The sequence below is a fragment of the Phyllostomus hastatus genome, unplaced genomic scaffold (assembly GCF_019186645.2).
Source record: "Phyllostomus hastatus isolate PE091 unplaced genomic scaffold, TTU_PhHast_1.1 phas_scaffold_501, whole genome shotgun sequence".
NCBI classification, from domain to species: domain Eukaryota; kingdom Metazoa; phylum Chordata; class Mammalia; order Chiroptera; family Phyllostomidae; genus Phyllostomus; species Phyllostomus hastatus.
Window position 1 is genome coordinate 46,911,916 of NW_025334033.1, and position 16,894 is coordinate 46,928,809.

A 16,894-nucleotide genomic window follows, 5' to 3' on the forward strand; every position below is an offset into this window, starting at 1 on the left:
GCCCCACTGGCTAAATGAGGGCCACTGATTACTTTTATTTTTGTTTTCTCCATATGGTGTTTTGGAAAATTTAGTTTAGATGCAGAATATTTAATGTAAAAAACTGTATTTCTGACTTCTCTGGAAAACTTTGATGATTTGCCTTTACTAGGTCAGTAGTTCTAGACGGCAACAGCTGGCCGGTAGCCCTGTCCCCTTGAGATGAGCATGCTCTGTTCAACTTGCCTGAGGCCCCGCTTTTCCCATTGTGACCGAGATGTATCCTGAAGCATGCGAGTTTGGAAACCCTGCATTAGGCCAAAATGATGGTAGCTTTAATCCTTTACTGGGAGGAAGAGGGATTTTTGTTTCCCTTAGAATTCTATTTCTATGTTAATTCTATTCTAAATTTTTCTAAGGAGTTGCAATGACCTTTTCTTGTATATATATAAAGGTCCTCATTTTTATTATGTGGACTGAAATGGTCACACCCCTTGCCCTAGATGACACTGATATTAAACGTTTGGAGGATTTGTGGCCCTGGACAGGTAGCTCAGTTGGTTAGAGCATCATCCCGATACACCAAGGTTGCTGGTTTGATCCTTGGTCAGGGCACATAAAGAATCAACCAGTGGGTCCTGGCTGGCATAGCTCAGTGGATTGAGTGCGAGCTGCGAACCAAAGTGTCACAGGTTCGATTCCCAGTCAGGGTACATGCCTGGGTTGCAGGCCATGACCCCCAGCAACCACACATTGATGTTTCTCTCTCTCTCTATCTCCCTCCCTTCCCTCTCTAAAAAAAAGAAAAAAAAAGAATCAACCAGTGAATGTGCGAATAAGTAGAACAACAAGTTGATGTCTCTCTCTCACTTTCTCTCTCTCTCAAATCAATAAACAACAACAAAAAAAAAACCATTTGGCCCTGGCAGGATGGCTCAGTTGGTTGGAGCATTGTTCCATGTACCACAGGGTTGTGGGTTTGGTCCCTGGGCAGGGTGTGTACAGGCAGCAACCAAGAGATGTTTCTCTCTCTCTTTCTCTCCTCCCTCGCTGCCTTCTCCTCTCTCTAAAAGCACATCCTTGAGTGAGGGTTAAAAAAAAAGTTTGGAGGATTTGATAAACTAAAAGAAGGCCTGATTGAAATCTGTGCTGGTCGTAGACCAGCATAGATTTTTTTTTTTTCCGTAGTTTTTTAGTATAAAATGGAATTTTATTGTAGCTTTGTAGTTTGGCTTATGTAAATAAAATTCTCATAAATAAATATCAGTTTTTTTCAAGGAGTACATTAAAATATTTACTGTAAAAAATTGTGAACTGTAAAAATGTTTGGAATGTCACAGCAGAAGCTGCCTTCCGTCAGGCCCTCCCCCCCTTGGCACCGCCTCCCGGAGGTGCCCGCAGTTGCTCTGTCGCTGGAGGCGGTGTGTGCAGGGGCTGAGGGCTGACTCAGGAACAGCGTGTGTGGGTCCGGGTTCCAGCACTGCCACTGACCAGCTGCGTGGCCTTTGGCAAGTTTCCGAACCTCACTGTTCCTCTGTTCCCTCACCTGTGAAGTATAGTTCATAATGTTCCCGCCTCCGAGGACTGGTGTGAGGATTAGATGAGATAAACCATGTAAAGAACTTAGAAATAGTGTTTGAAATACAGAGAATGCTGTGTAAATTTTAACTATTACCGTCACCCCCAGTTTTTGTAGGATCATTATATGATTGGTTTGTTTTTCCAGGTCTCTTTCTATGCAGTTACAGTCCGCTCTATGGATCTATGGAAATTAGTAGTGCTCTGAATTCTGTTTGACTACATGAAGAATGGCCAAGTGTCAGAATAAGAATTGGGCCAAAGCTGCATATTACCATGCATGAACTTTTCTAGAAATAAAAATGAAACACTTATCAGACCTTTCAGTGTTCATGAAATTTCATTAAATTTAAAAATTATTGTATTATCAAGCACTCTAGTACTAAAAAAAAATTTGATACTATAATATAAAAAAATGTGACACTCTAGCCCTGGCTGGTGTGGCTCAGTAGATGGAGTGCCAGCCTGTGAACCTAAAGGTCACTGGTTTGGTTCCTGGTCAGGGTACATCCTGGGTTGTGGGCTGGGTCCCTGGTTGGAGACGTGTGTTAAAAAAAAAAAAGTGATATTCTAGTGCAAGAATTATACTTAGCACTGTTAACTATATGGCATTCCTGATGTTTGCCTGAAGAAGTTGTTACTTTTAGTTGACTTCAGGGAGGAGCACATTTTTGGGGGGGAGATTATACTGTCTTCTTCATACTTTTTACATTTGTCTTATATGTTAACTGAAGATAATTTATTATAGAGACTGTAGTATATGATTTTGGAATCTTTCCTAGTAAAGCTTTGAAGTGGCAAAGGTGGCATCTTTTGTTTTATTTGTCATCAAGAAATGTGAAACCTTCCCAAATATGACACTTCATGTATTTATTTTCAGAGCGAGGTAAAGGGAGGGAAAAAGAGAGGGGGAGAAACATCGATGTGTGAGAGAAACTAATTGATTGCCTCTTGCACGGACTCTAATAGGGGACCGGGACTACAAGGCAGGCAAGTGCCCCAACCAGGGATTGGACCAGCGATCTTTTGCTTTGTGGGACAATGCTGAAGCACTGAGCCACGCTGGTCAGGGTCCAAATATGATGTTCTAAAAAGACTAATGAGGGTCACAGGTTCGATTCCCAGTCAGGGCACAAGCCTGGGTTGTGGGCCAGGTCCCCAGTAGGGGGTGTGTGAGAGGCAACCATACATTAGTGTTTCTCTCCCTCTCTTTCTCCTTCTCTTCCCCTCTCTAAAAATAAATAAAATCGTAAAAAAAAAGAAAAAAGACTAATGATCTAAAGAGAATTAAATATCTAAAAAGTAAGTACTGTACTGTCCTTCAGTGAAGGTAGTGATTACATTTATACTTGGCATCATGAAAGGTAGTCTCTGATACATTGAGTGATAGAGCAAGTTGCAGAGCAAGAGACAAAACAAATATCATAAAACTATGTAACCACCCCTCCACCTACCTGTCTTCACTTACTGTGCATAGAGAACGCCCTGTTCAGAGTCATGCTGCTGAGGCGTGGGAGCGTGGGGTGGAGGGCTGTCACCGTCCCCCCGCTGTACTGATCTGTTGTCTCAGTTTTAAATAGTAAGCGTTTATTACTTTTCTAATTTCTCATAAACAAAAGAAAGTTTTATGTCTCTCCCAAATCCCAGACCTTACGTATTTTACTTAAGTGTGTCTGGACCTTTTTTTCTTTTTAGGCAGTACTTCTCTCAGGGGGGATGAAATCCCTCACTTTATTGCTTGTTTTTGTAAGGAAAAACTTCCTTTTCTTCATCATTTTAATGATCTCATTTCCTACAGTACATGAGAGAATCCTGCATGTCTCAACACTGACGTGAACCTCCACCTCCAAGCTTCCTGCTCTAAAACTTCTAGTCTAGCTCTTGGAAACCAGAAATTGAGCTCATCCTTTGCTTTCTTGGGCAGACTTGTTCTTAATTTCACAGTTACCTCTTGCTTGGAATCTCCAATCCTGGGACCAATTAACTTTTTTTTACCACCCTGCAGCTATGTTAATCAGAAAGTGTTTGAAGAGCAGAAAGGTTCCTCAGTTTTATTGCATTTTCACCCCCTCAATGAAGATAGCCTTATCTTTTTTTTCAAATTTGAAAGTAACACACGAACAGTAGCCAACTCAGACAAATAGGAAGAGGAAATATAATCATCCCAAATCCCACAACCAGAGATGATATCACTAACGTTTGATTAATTTCTTTCTAGTTATCTTTTTTCCCTCTCTGTGATCACACACCTGAAATCACATCCAAACATGTATTACGTAGTATGTGTGATAACATAAAGGGACCACAATGTGTGCTTTCCTTCACATTCTCTTTTGCTTAACTAATACTCATGCATATCTTTTCACATCAATATAGATAGGTCCACATTCTTATTTTTAATAGCTGTGTGGAATTTAATTGCATGGCTATTTAACCAAGTCTTCTACTAATGGACATTTAGCTTGTTCCCAATTCTTTGCTGCTTTAAATAGTGCTGTAATGGAGACTGTTTTATGTACATTTGTCCTTAGGCTTAATTTCTAAAAGTAGAATTGTTGAATCAGAACTTTCTTTTTTTATCCTCACCCAAGCACATGTTTATTGATTTTAGAGAGAGGGAGAGGAATATTGATCATTCTCTTACACACACCCCGACTGGGGACCGAACCTGCAACCTAGGCATGTGCCCTGCCCAGGAATCAAACCTGTGGCCTTTCAGTCTATGGGATGATGCCCCAACCAACTGAGCCACATTGGTCAGGACTTTTCTTTCTCTCTTTTTTTTAATTGATTGATTTTAGTGAGAAAGAGGAAGGGAGAGAGACAGACAGACAGACATCGATTTGTTGTTCCACTTATTTATTCATTCATTGGTTGCTTTTTGTATTGCTCTGACTGCGTGTAGAACCCACAACCTTGGCCTATTGGGATGACGCTGTAACCAACTGAGCTGCCTGGCTAGGAATCAGAATTTTCATGATCAATATTTTCATTGCTGTTTATTGTTAAACTGTTTTTTATAAAGATTGTAAAAATGTAAAGTTCACAAATTTTAGGTTAGACTGTATGATTCTTCATGCTCTACAAATAGTAAATAGTTATTTTAAATCTTTGCAATCTAATAAATTTAAAAAATTGTGTATTATTTTAATTTTATTTGCGGACTAATGAGATTGAATATCTATCATCTGTTTATTGGCCATTTATTTATATGTATATATTTTTGATTTGCCTGTTCTCATCCTTTGCCCATTTTTGATATGTGATTTTATTTATGTTTTATAGAAACAATTTGCTCTGTAATGGGCTCAGCCTGAAATCACTTGCTGAGACTGTTTTGAAATTTCCCCTCGACAAGTCCCTTGTACTTCGTTGCAGCAACTGGGATGCTGAGGATCTTACAGAGGACCAGGTACTTCTTATCCGAGTGGCTGAAGGATGGAAGAGTCACTGCTCGTGAACTATAATTGTTTTTAAAATTCTAATTCTCAAATAAGTTACAAGTAATGGGCAGAAATGCCTTAAAATAGATGCCTTGTCTGATGATACCCAAGATAATAATGCTTAATGAAATGTTAGAAAATGCAGAAAATACCGGGTTGACCAAAAAGTCCGTATGATTTTTTTTCATAAAATAAAACACACATTTTTCATTTTCAGCAATAACTATTGATTTGGATATTTTGAGTATTTGGCTATCTCCCTCATGATAGAATGTTGATTGTTTTCTTTTTTTTAATATATTTTATTGATTATGCTATTACAGTTGTCCCATTTCCCCCCTTCACTCCCCTCCACCCTGCACCCCCTCTCCCACCCACGTTCCCCCCCTTTAGTTCATGTCCACGTGTCATACTTATAAGATCTTTAGCTTCTACATTTCCCGTACTATTCTTGCCCTCCCCCTGTCTATTTTCAACCTACATTCTATGTTACTTATTCTCTATACCTTTTCCCCCTCTCTCTTAATGTCTCGATTTGGTCATTATCAACTTCAAGTGGTCTGCCTGACCGTGGAGTGTTGTCCAGTGAGAAATCTCCAGCACAGAACTTCACAAACCACTTTGACAACATTTGATCAGTCACAGCACCTTCTCCATAAACTGTATAAATCCCTTTTTGCGTTTCAGTTGTGTTTTTACCTTTCTTGAAATAATAAAACATAAGACATCAAAAATGTTGCATATTATCTTTCATCTTCAGTATTAAAATGGCTATACAAAAATTTACTAATTTTTATTTGTTTTTAAATGCATGCTGATATGACAGCTGTCACAAGATAGTCTAACAAAATTGTTTAAAATGAAGTTCAACACAACTAAGCACAACTAGAACCATCTTATAGAAAAAAAACAAACGAACTTTTTGGCCAACTCAACATTATTTAAATTTGACATTTAAAAAAATGGATTGACAGCACAGCACATGGCCAGGGCTTTTGGACTAGTGGGTTTTATTACTCCACTAGTAACTAGAGATTGCAATCAAATGTCAGTAACTAGAAGACTTTTCTCACAGGCTACTCAGTTTCTCCAGAGATGAGTCTTCTAGTTTCTACCCAGTGTGTACACCCACAGCATGTATTCCAGCTGCTGAGTGGGGACGGGTGCTGCTAGTGCCACCATTCAAAATGTAGATGTTCTCACAGCTCCATTTTCCGGGTGACGTGTACCTCCAGCATCTAGCATGCCTCGTAATACTAGGTCCAGAGCCTCTGTGATTTAGCCATTATATGACTTAATCTTGTCAAACCAGATATGATACCATTGATTACAACAAAGCAGAAAGATAAGTTTATTGTAAGGGTTTCAACATGCAAGCTAGGAAGTTCGAGGCTACAGGAGCAACGAGTTGTGCGTAGCTCGTGGGTTTTTATTGGGTAAATGAGGAAGTTATTCAGCTTTTTCAGCTGATTGGTTGCCCAGTGGTCTTCTTCCTAATTTGGATGAGGGTAGCTGAGAGAGGAACAGGGAACCCCAAAGACGGTGTGAACAGACTTGGCATTTGGGGGATTGGCTGGCGTCCTCTGCTGATTTCTGAGGAGAGTTATAAATTCCTGCAATTTATGTGAGCTGAAGTTTTGTTTTCTTTAATGTGCCTGCCTTGGCCAGCCCATTTTGTTCCTGACATAAGTGACTCCATTTTAGTTTTGGTTCTACAAACCCTTTACTCTTTTGGGCTAGAGAAGGAGTAATTGGCCCTGGGGTGTGAAGAGGCCTTGGGTTTGTGTTTTCTGTGGAGACTTTCACCTCATCCTCCTGTTTTCACCCCTCTTACATCCTTGCTTTCACAGACACCTGCTGCCCCCTGTTCCTTATGCTTTGCCCTTCTTTGTGGTTCAAATTAATTTTATTTTTAATTTTTGGCTTACTATCTCCTATAGGCTTAAGTTTTCAGCCTTCTCTTGGTTGCCAAGTCAGCTACCACTTGTTTATTCTTCCCAGATGTTGATAATGGAAAGACTTAGCAGTAGTTCAACAGTTAGTATCTTAAAGTTAATATTATCCTGTGAGGCAGTTCTGGAATCGAATTACGTGTATTTGTTTTCTACAGCCGTTTCTGATTTGCCATGACCCTAAGTTACTTCTTTGTGCCTTGGTTTCTTATTCATTCCTTCTTTACTTCCTTCCTCTTAATAGTTTTACTGAAATGTAATTCACATACAGTCAAATTCACCCATTTAAGGTATACAAGTCAATGGATCTTAGTATATTTACAGAGTTGTGTAACCGTAACTGTAAATCAAAATTTACTTTTAGAACATTTTCATCTCCCCAAAAAGAAACACCATACCCATTAGCAGTCACTTCCCATCCCCCCCGCCCCCCCACCAACACCTAGGTTTGGTGGAGTTTTTCGAAGCATGAAAGTTTTTAGTTTTGATGAGGTCCAGTTACTCATTTTTTAAAATCAGTTATGCTTTTGGTATCATATCTAAGAATTTATTGCCTAACCCAAGGTCATGAACATTTACTCCTATGTTTTCTTCTAAGAGTCTTATGTTTGAGCTCTTATACTTAGGTTTATGCTCCGTTTTGCATTCATTTTTGTGTGTGATGTGAGGTAGGGGTCCTGCTTCATTCTTTTGCATGTGGATATTCAGTTGTTCTGATACTATTTGTCACAAGTGCCTGTTTAGTTTTTTTTTTTTCTACTTGAAAATAATTTGTTAGAAAGCACCCTGAACTTTTCACATTCAAGCACACGCTTTTCCTATGGCAGACAACTTGCTGATAGTTGTGTGGACTGTTGTTGGGTCTAGGTGGAAAATTTTACCCATACTTCTTTTATTCTAGAAGCACTAAAAAAAATCCTTACTAATAATACCATTTGCCAAGCTTGGATATTAAGGTTATTAAAAGAATCAACCCTGTGGATTGAGTGCTGCCCTGTAAACTGAAAGGTCACAAGTTCGATTCCCAGTCAGGGCACATGCCTGGGATGTGGGGTCAGGTCCATAGTTGGGGGTATGCAAGAGGCGACCAATTGGTATATTCTTGCACATCGATGTTTCTCTCTCTTTCTCCCTCCCTTTCCCTCTCTCTAAAAATAAATAAAATCTTTAAAAATAAAAGAAATCTGGAAGTCTTTATAGCCTTTGTTGAGATAAGCTATTAATTATATATAGCTTTGACTACTTTTCTTTATGACCAGGTTTCTTGTGACCTGTTGGGAGAATGACTTATCACTATTAAATAAATTCCAGAAATGGGCCTTGTGATTTGGATTTGAGGCCTATGTTTGAAGCCTTTTGTTTTCCTTGTTTTCAACATCTTTCTAATCAGAATGACAGTGAACTTCACTGTAGTCACACAGACCTCTTAATGAACGTTTGTCTCAGCTATTCTAGATGATCATCATCCCCAAAGTGAAGTTCACATACTAGTTGCAGACCTGTAGTAACTACCCTATCCCAGGCTTGGGAAAAAATCTCTCCAGCAGGTTTGGTAGCAGATAGAAACTTCACTGATTTATATAGATTAGGATTTTTGAGCATTTAAAGTGAGTCATTATTGCCCTGGCCAGTGTAGCTCACTTGGTTGGGAGCATTATCCCATAACCAAAAGGTTGTGGGTTTGATTCGTGGTCAGGGCACCTACAGGAGGCAACCAAGCGATCCATCTTGCATCGATATTTCTCACTTTCCCTTTCTTTCTTTCTAAAAACAATGAAAAAAATGTCCTCAGTTGAGGAAAAAGTAAGTCATCATTTTAACTACTTTAGTTAAAACATAAGGAATGGCCTGGCTGGTGTAGTGCAGTGAATTGAGTGTGGGCTGTGAACCAAAGCATCGCAGGTTGGATTCCCAGTCAGGGTACATGCCTGGGTTGCAGGCCACAGCCCCCAGCAACTGCACATGGATGTTTCTCTCTCTCTCTTTCTCCCTCCCTTCCCTCTCTTAAAATAAATAAATAAAATCTTTTAAAAAATAGGGAACGTGAGGATTCATTACACTATTCCATTTGCTTTCGTATGGTTTAAATTTTTCATAATAAAAAGTTTTTAAGAAGTACACTGTGCCTCGGTTATTGTATATCTTGAATTAGACCTAAAAGTTGTTTATATCTTTGTGACAACTTTAAAGTTGCTTTTTCTGGTTTGCCTTCCAGATTCCACTGATCTCTGACTTTTCTCTTCAGGTAATTTATGCTGCCAGGGATGCCCAGATCTCAGTGGCTCTCTTTCTCCATCTTCTTGGATACCCTTTCTCTAGGAATTCAACTCTAGAAGAAAGTGATGACCTCATTGGCTGGAGAAAGGTCTTGGAGAAATGCCAGGATGTAGTAGACATCCCATTCCGAAGCAAAGGAATTAGCAGATTGGGAGAAGAGGTTAATGGGGAAGCAACGGAAACTCAGCAGAAGTCAAGAAATAAGAAGTCTAAGACCGATGTAACGGTGCCAGGCAGCCACCAAGGGAGAGACCCCAGAAAACATAAAAGAAAGCCCCTGGGGGTGGGCTATTCTGCCAGGTAACTGACTTCTTCCCTGTCTAGCAAAGAGTCAGAGGCCTAACCTCCCGCAAAAGGGATGCAATGTCTCACCTTGGGCTGGGAGAAGGCTTGTGGGTAAGAAAACAAAGCAAAGGTTCTCCACAGGTTAATAATTCTTCCTTTCCTTCAAGGACATTTGGAGCTATCCTTTGATTTATTTGTGTATTTTTCGCCTACTCCCCTTTTACTTCTTCATTATTGGGCAGTTGGAGTGGAAATGAGGAAAGTTTAACCTAGCTTTGTCACTGAGCCCAGTTTGACCTCAAGGTCAAATTTGACTTTCTCCATGAGGATATAATTATTATTCCTTCTTGCTTCAGAATAGCTGTGAAAATGAGTGCCATGATGTGCCTCATAGTTTTCAGGAGAAATGCATGCTATGATTTCTTGTTCATTTGGTGTTTTACTATTTAGAATGGCATCCAGCTCTAAGTCAATGTTACTGTCTAGCCAAGGAGAATTTATGCCTTTGTGGCAGAAAGACGACTAATTAGTACTTTGGAGCGGAAGTTTGGTCCCTGTGGCAAAGTGCCTTTAGGAATTGGATCATCAAATTCAAACAAGTATTGTGTTTGAGCCAGAAATAAACCCACGTGGCCCTCATTACTTTAGCCCGGCGTTCTTTAATTTTAATTCACTTTGTTTAATCCAATGATCAGTTACTCTTTAGGGCAGTTTTCTTGGTGCTCTGTTCCTGTTTGTTCTCATAACAGAGCCCACTCCTGAATGTCCCAGTCCATACATATAAAAGCTAGAAGTATAAACCGTTCATTTTTAACTCTGTTTCCAGCCCAACACAGATGGAGGCGTTAACACAGTTTCTTTCCCTATTTGGGCTTTGTTTTTTCCCCCATAAATGTAACATTTGTCCCCAGTGTTGAGATAGCTTGGGTCACTCAGAAGAGAACGTGGTAAGGCAACTGATGCCTTCGCCAATAGTTAGCTTTCAGTTGTATTTATTTATTTATTTATTTTTAGAGAGAGGGGAAAGGAGGGAGAGAGGGAGAGAAACATCCATGTGTGGTTGCCACCCACTCGCCCCCTGCCAGGGACCTGGCCCACATTCCAGGCAGGTGCCCTGACTGGGAATTGAACCAGTGACCCTTTGGTTCACAGGCTGGCACTCAATCCACTGAGCCACACCAGCCAGGGCAGCTTTCCGTTTTAGATTTCTCTCTCTCTTCCCTATAGAAAGTCGCCGCTCTATGATAACTGCTTTCTCCATGCTCCTGATGGACAGCCCCTGTGCACTTGTGATCGAAGAAAAGCTCAATGGTACCTGGACAAAGGCATTGGAGGTTTGAGATTCATCTGTCATGTTTTATCTGTAAATGAGGTTCACGAGGGCACTGGCAGGAGTGGAGGGTGAGATAAGGCAGAGAGACCTTGAGTCACATGGGATGGGGCTATTCAAAACCCCAAATAGTGATGTCTGCCAGGACACACACGAGAACAATTAAGGTTGTTTTTCTTGTCTGGGGGAAAGATGGGCAGTCAGACACTAACTAAAGCTTCTTTTCTTAAGAGCTGGTGAGTGAAGAGCCTTTTGTGGTCAGGCTACAGTTTGAACCCGCGGGAAGACCTGAGTCCCCAGGAGACTACTACCTGATGGTTAAAGAGAACCTGTGTGTAGTGTGTGGCAAGAAAGACTCCTACATTCGGTGAGTGGGGCTGCCTACCCTGATTGTCTGCCAAGGAGGGAAGTTGCCTTTGGGCCACCTGCGGAGCCCTCGGGCCTTGTGGGAGTCCGCCCACATAGGCAGGGAGACTTGTCCCTAGGGCACATTCCAGTTTCCCTGAGAGTTTTGACACTGGGCCTGGCCTTGCTCTGGTGGCCCCTACCCTTCTGAGCCCAGTTCTTAGTTTTTGGAATGCAATGCTTCTCAGTGACGGTTTGCCATGGGACAGTGGTTCCCTGTGGCTCACGGAGGCATGGAGACCAGTTTATTCACAGGCCGCTGTTCTCTCTGTTATTGTAATCCTCCCCTGAGGGGCTCACAGGCCTTCCAGTTGGTACTGTTCCGAAGTATTCCAGTGGCCTGAGGCACACTCTGGGATGGTCTGGGAAGACTGTTCTGTGTCAAGGTGCCCCAGCAATGAAGGTGCAGCTGCCTGTCGAGCCTGGGTGCCCAGACACTTAGCTCTCCCCTTGGCTCCTATGGAGTGACTCACTGCCTTCCTGTCTCCCCGGGCAAAGTGAGACAAGTAGTTGTGGCTGCCAAGAGTTGTTTTCTTTCTTTTTTTAAAAAAGATTTTATATATTTATTTTTAGAGGGAGGGGAAAGGAGGGAAGAGGAGAGGGAGAAAAACATGAATGTGTGAGAGAAAAATCAGTTTATTGCCTCTCACATGTGCCCCAACCAGGGACCGGCCCTGAAACCCTGGCGTGCGCCATGACTGGGACTCAAAAGGGTGACCTTTCGCTTTGCAATACGACACCCAACCAACCCAACCAACCGAGCCACACCAGTCAGGGCGAGAGTTTTTCTTGAGAGCTTAGCCCTCCTAGAAAAACTTGGGTGAACCAGGGAAATAATCTTAGAGTAAGGGATTCTTCAAGTGAAGGAAATTGGCTTTTTTAGGTCACCGGGCTTCCAGAATTTCATGGTTTGAGAGAGTTGTCTTCCAGGTGTTGAAGGCCATTAGGATTTCTTTTTATTTCTGATACTTTTCCTTCTGGAAGCACTGGAACCCGATAGCAGGTAGTCCATTCTCACTTCAAGAAGAGAGGACCCTGAGGCACAGGTAGGTGGGCGGGCCTAGAGTGCAAAGGTAGTGCTGTCCTTATGTCGTGCCGTTGGGTTGTGGTGCCCAAGGCTCCACAGGCATGTTTAGGTCCAGATCAGAATCTCAGTACCCCCTGTGCTAGCTTCCGGTGTGTCCTGTGCCACATGCTAACGATCACTGCCTTCTGGGTGGGCCTGCTCAGGAAGAACGTGATTCCACATGAGTACCGGAAGCACTTCCCCATTGAGATGAAGGACCACAACTCCCACGACGTGCTGCTGCTCTGCACTTCCTGCCATGCCATCTCCAATTACTATGACAACCATCTGAAGCAGCAGCTGGCCAAGGAGTTCCAGGCCCCCATTGGCTCCGAGGAGGGCTTGCGCCTGCTGGAGGATCCCGAGCGCCGGCAGATGCGTTCTGGGGCCAGGGCCCTGCTCAACGCCGAGAGTCTGCCTGCTCATCGGAAGGAGGAGCTGCTGCAGGCTCTCAGAGAGTTTTATGACACAGACACGGTCACGGATGAGATGCTTCAAGAGGCTGCTTGCCTGGAGACCAGGTACGGTCAGCAGTTCTGGTCAGAGAAGGGAGTAAGGAATAATCCAATGACTAACCCTGACTTGCCAGGGAGGGGGCATTAGTTGTTTAGGTGCAGTGCAGAACCCCCCAGTAAGCATCTGATGACTTAAAATACCATGGGGGTGGGATAGAACAAGCTGTATGAGAATTTCCTTTCTCAGGCCATACACTTATGTCCATTTTCCTTATTAGCAAGAGAGTTCAAATGCAAGTGTTGTGCTTTATATATTTAATGCAGAAGTAAATCCTCAAGTCAGCACATAAAATGAAAGTAACACTCAAAAAATAACCTCAAATCACTGAAGTTGCCCAAGAAATATAGTGTATGTGGTTTTGTGCCTCGCCTATCCAGGTCTGTGGGGACCATGACCAGTGCATTCATGTGTCCTATCTCACCTGCACTCCAGGGTATACGCCCACTGAATGGAATGTTGGCCAGGAGCACCGTTACTGTTAAATTACTTTCCTCCTTTTTCCTTCCTTCCTTGCTTTCTCAGACCTCCTTCTCCAGGAGTGCAGAGTGAAGTTCATGTGACTTCATTCAGTGCTCCTGCATGAGCCCTGTGTGGTCCTGAGAACTGAGAGGGTCCATGGCTCAGACTCCTGGCCACTGGCTGTAGTTTTGCTCCCCAGCCCTCCCTTTTTTCAGCAGTCTTCGGGCTTGAAATAACTGAGCCCACAAGTTCACAAAGCCCTGATAGTGGTGCTGGTTGCCTACGGTGTTTTTGTTATCAAAAAACCAGAATACTTGAACTGTAGCAACAAATATTTATTGAACAAGTAATTACAGATATACTAATCTGTTTAACCAAACTAATAAACTTCATATCACTTGTCTTGATTATTTCTTCTAACAAACCCTATGAGGTAGAATTGAGGTTTCTTACTGGTAACTGCTGACATTATATCTTATGTTTTAAAAAATTTTTCAGTATTTAACAAAGTTTATTATTGAATTTGATACTTGTTGACATTATAGAATAGATGTTGTTTTCCAAGTTCATATTAGCTATGCTAAGGTGAAGTAGCTGGTCAAGGTCATGTTAGAAGTTCATGACATTAGCTCCTTTACCTAATTCCCAAGTGTGTTTTCTAAAACAGCCAGACTTCTCCTTTCAGCCACAGACCTTTCTAATAAATTTGTCTGGCTGACTTGGATGGAAGGGCTCTGCACTTGGATGTCTGGGACCGAGAAGAACAGCTGTTGACAGAAAGATAGACAAGTTAGTTGGATGCTTGGGAGCTAAGTAATAAAATGTCTGGAAATATCCAGAGGCCACGGACACTGCTTGACTTGTGGAGTCCTGGGAGGGAGGATGAGAGTGGGGTGTGGACGAGGCAGAGGAGCTGACTCTGTGGGGCAGATAATCTTTAATCCGAGGGCGAGGTAATCTTTATTCAGAGGAGGTGAAAGCTCGATTTGCATGGTGTCAGAGCAGTTTCTAAGCCCCTTCAGCTGGTTGGGGAGGAGGCAGGGGTTCGTTCTCCGATCAGACAGCACCAGCTGCACAGGGAGCAGCCTCTGTAGTGTTTCACTGGGACTGAAGCACTTCTTGGGGATGTGAGTTGGCATTCTTCTGTGAGAAGGAAGGTGCTAAAGAAATGGCCCACCTTACATTTTACGTTCAGGTATTAAACTGTTAGAAAAAACAAACCCATGGCCTGATTTAACAACCTCATACAAATACTGGGTCCGTTCAGGATGAATAAAAGAAGCGTGAGCTGGTAACTGAGCGCCCTGGAGTGCATACAGGACCAGTGTTCTTCACCCGTCGTCAGCCGTGTGTAGGGCCCTCTCCAGGGGCTGAGCATCAGGCAGTGGTTCTCCCACAAGCGTAGCTCAGAGTCCCAGATGCCCTCTGTTGGGTTGTGTGCAGCATGCCCAAATCACTTTTCTGAAGGCATGTATTGGAAAGGGGATGTTTCAAAAGCATTAACATAGCCAAGCTGCTTGGAGTCTAGCAACTTTCCTCACACGTGGCCTTGTGGAAGCCCCTTGGCCCGCAGCATTTGGAGCCCTCTGTAAGACTGTCTGGGACTGTTTCCCTCAGACCCTCTGCACTTTGTGTCTTGGCAGGATTTTTAATGAAAAGTTCATTCCTCACGGGCTGAAGGTGGTGCAGTGCCACAGCCAGGGCGGCCTGCGCGCACTCATGCAGCTGGAGAGCCGCTGGCGCCAGCACTTCCTGGACTCCATGCAGCCCAAGCACCTGCCGCAGCAGTGGTCCGTGGACCACAACCACCAGAAGCTGCTCCGGAAGTACGGGGAAGACCTTCCCATCAAGCTGTCCTGAGAGCTGCTGTCCTCCCAGGTTAGGACAGCTGGGAAGCTGGAGCCCCGGTGGAAAAGTCACCTCTGCCTGTTTGAATTCCTTGTTAACTGTCAGCGCCTGTGACAGGACTCCGAATACTAACCCTTACTGACCCCAGGGTGCTTCTGGTGCAGCGCGGCTGTTGTTTTAAGGGGAGCCCATGGTTTTGAATTTTAGCTGGGCAGAATGAAAATTCTTTTTTTCCCCTTTATTTTATTTTTATGGACAAGGAGGGCCTTGAAGTTACTCTTCCTCTCCGCTTTCCCTGTGCAGGTGGTAAATGAAGGGTTCCCCCTGAAGTGACTTGTCAGGGCTCTCTGGCTTCTGATACATTTCTTTCCTGCTCAGTGTGTTGACTTCTCTCAGGGTATCAGGGATTGTCAGGTCAGGAAGGGGGAAAAGTTCTTCCGGGGGCTGGCGATGTGAACAAGGGTGCAGATTCATTTTCCCAGTTCAACCTCATAATTATAAATTCTTTGGCTTCATGCTCTCCCACAACGCACCTGCTTGGGATCCATCCCGTCCAAACGACTTCAGTTTATTTCACACACTTGAGAATGCTCCCTGGAGCACCCGGGACCAAAGCAGCAACTCCCTGCCCTGCGCTCCCACCTCGCCCTGGAGGGCACCGGTTTCCTGAACTACGCCTCAGCCTGGGTGGGGCAGAGAGGAGGCTAAGCACCATCTCCTAAGAGACCTTTGAAAATTCGCTTTTCCTTTCATGCTGTTCATTGCTTGTTGGAACCCTCTTACCCATAACTGCAAGCTTTTTAGCTTAATCCCTTTCTGAGAGGAAGATTATCTTTTCTCAGAAGCAGTATCAGGTCCCTTCAGTGTTCCATGTTCCATCAGATTTGCAGGACTGACCCCTTCTTAGCGTTAATTCTCTCTGGGAGTCATTCGGTCAGGCTGCAGTGTGAGGGTTTCCCCGTCTTCTCTCACACCTGGGACACTGAGGTTAATTAATGTGTTTAGATGTTCAAACCAGTGATGTTTTTATCTTTTAAAACGTGAGGTCGACACTTTCAGCATGAAATTAACTTATTAGTGATTAGTATTTTTTCTAAAGTATTAGGAAAACTTTCTTACTTCATAAGATCGTAATGAGCTTAAAGATGAATTTTAAGGCCAGAATTGAACAAGAGCTCTGTTTTGATATTGTGCCCACATTGGTAATGGTTGCTCTAATATTGATAAATAAAAACTTCTAAGCACAAAACTCCCTGACTCTAACTGTAGAACTTTTTTCTTCACTTTATAAAATTGGTAAATATCCTTGGGGGAGGAAACGGTTACCCTACGAGTTTCCACCAGGTGGCAGTACCGCGGCGTCTGTGCTCAGGGGGACCCACACAGGCACAGCGCGGCTTCAGCCGGGCAGCCGGTGCCCATGAATGCCCGTGCACATCCTACACTTGTTCCCCTGCCCCTTCGTCCCCACCTGTCCCCAAAAAGGAGTTCCTGGGATCTGAACCAGAAACCCTTGGCCATGAATAGTAGTACCAGGCACTGTGAGGAGCCTGGGCTCAACGAGGTAGGTTTATGGGACCTGTATCTGCGTGGCCATACTGCGTGGAGCCCAGTGGTCAACCATGGAGGTGGCTAGGTGGTCATGTAGTAGTCAGACTTGCCACAAGGTGGCACTCACAGATTTTGTTTTATATTCTCTCCTGAGCAATAAGGCTTTTATATATGGTTCCTGAACACAACTCATGACTTATGTCTC

At 43.2% G+C, this 16,894-nt stretch overlaps 1 protein-coding gene across 4 annotated transcripts in view; it reads left to right on the top strand.

Annotated features, from left to right (window-relative positions):
- EXD2 (exonuclease 3'-5' domain containing 2) overlaps positions 1-16,388 on the top strand; it is a 41,129-nt gene extending 24,741 nt beyond the window's left edge. For all 4 annotated transcript variants that reach the window (XM_045823139.1, XM_045823141.1, XM_045823140.1 and 1 more), the window contains 6 exons: positions 4,843-4,969; positions 9,198-9,529; positions 10,742-10,848; positions 11,076-11,211; positions 12,480-12,836; positions 14,934-16,388. In XM_045823139.1, coding sequence (XP_045679095.1) covers positions 4,843-4,969; positions 9,198-9,529; positions 10,742-10,848; positions 11,076-11,211; positions 12,480-12,836; positions 14,934-15,150 — 1,276 coding nt within the window. In that variant the 3' untranslated portion in view covers positions 15,151-16,388. The remainder of the gene's footprint in view (positions 1-4,842; positions 4,970-9,197; positions 9,530-10,741; positions 10,849-11,075; positions 11,212-12,479; positions 12,837-14,933) is intronic.
- Positions 16,389-16,894: the final 506 nt, after the last annotated feature.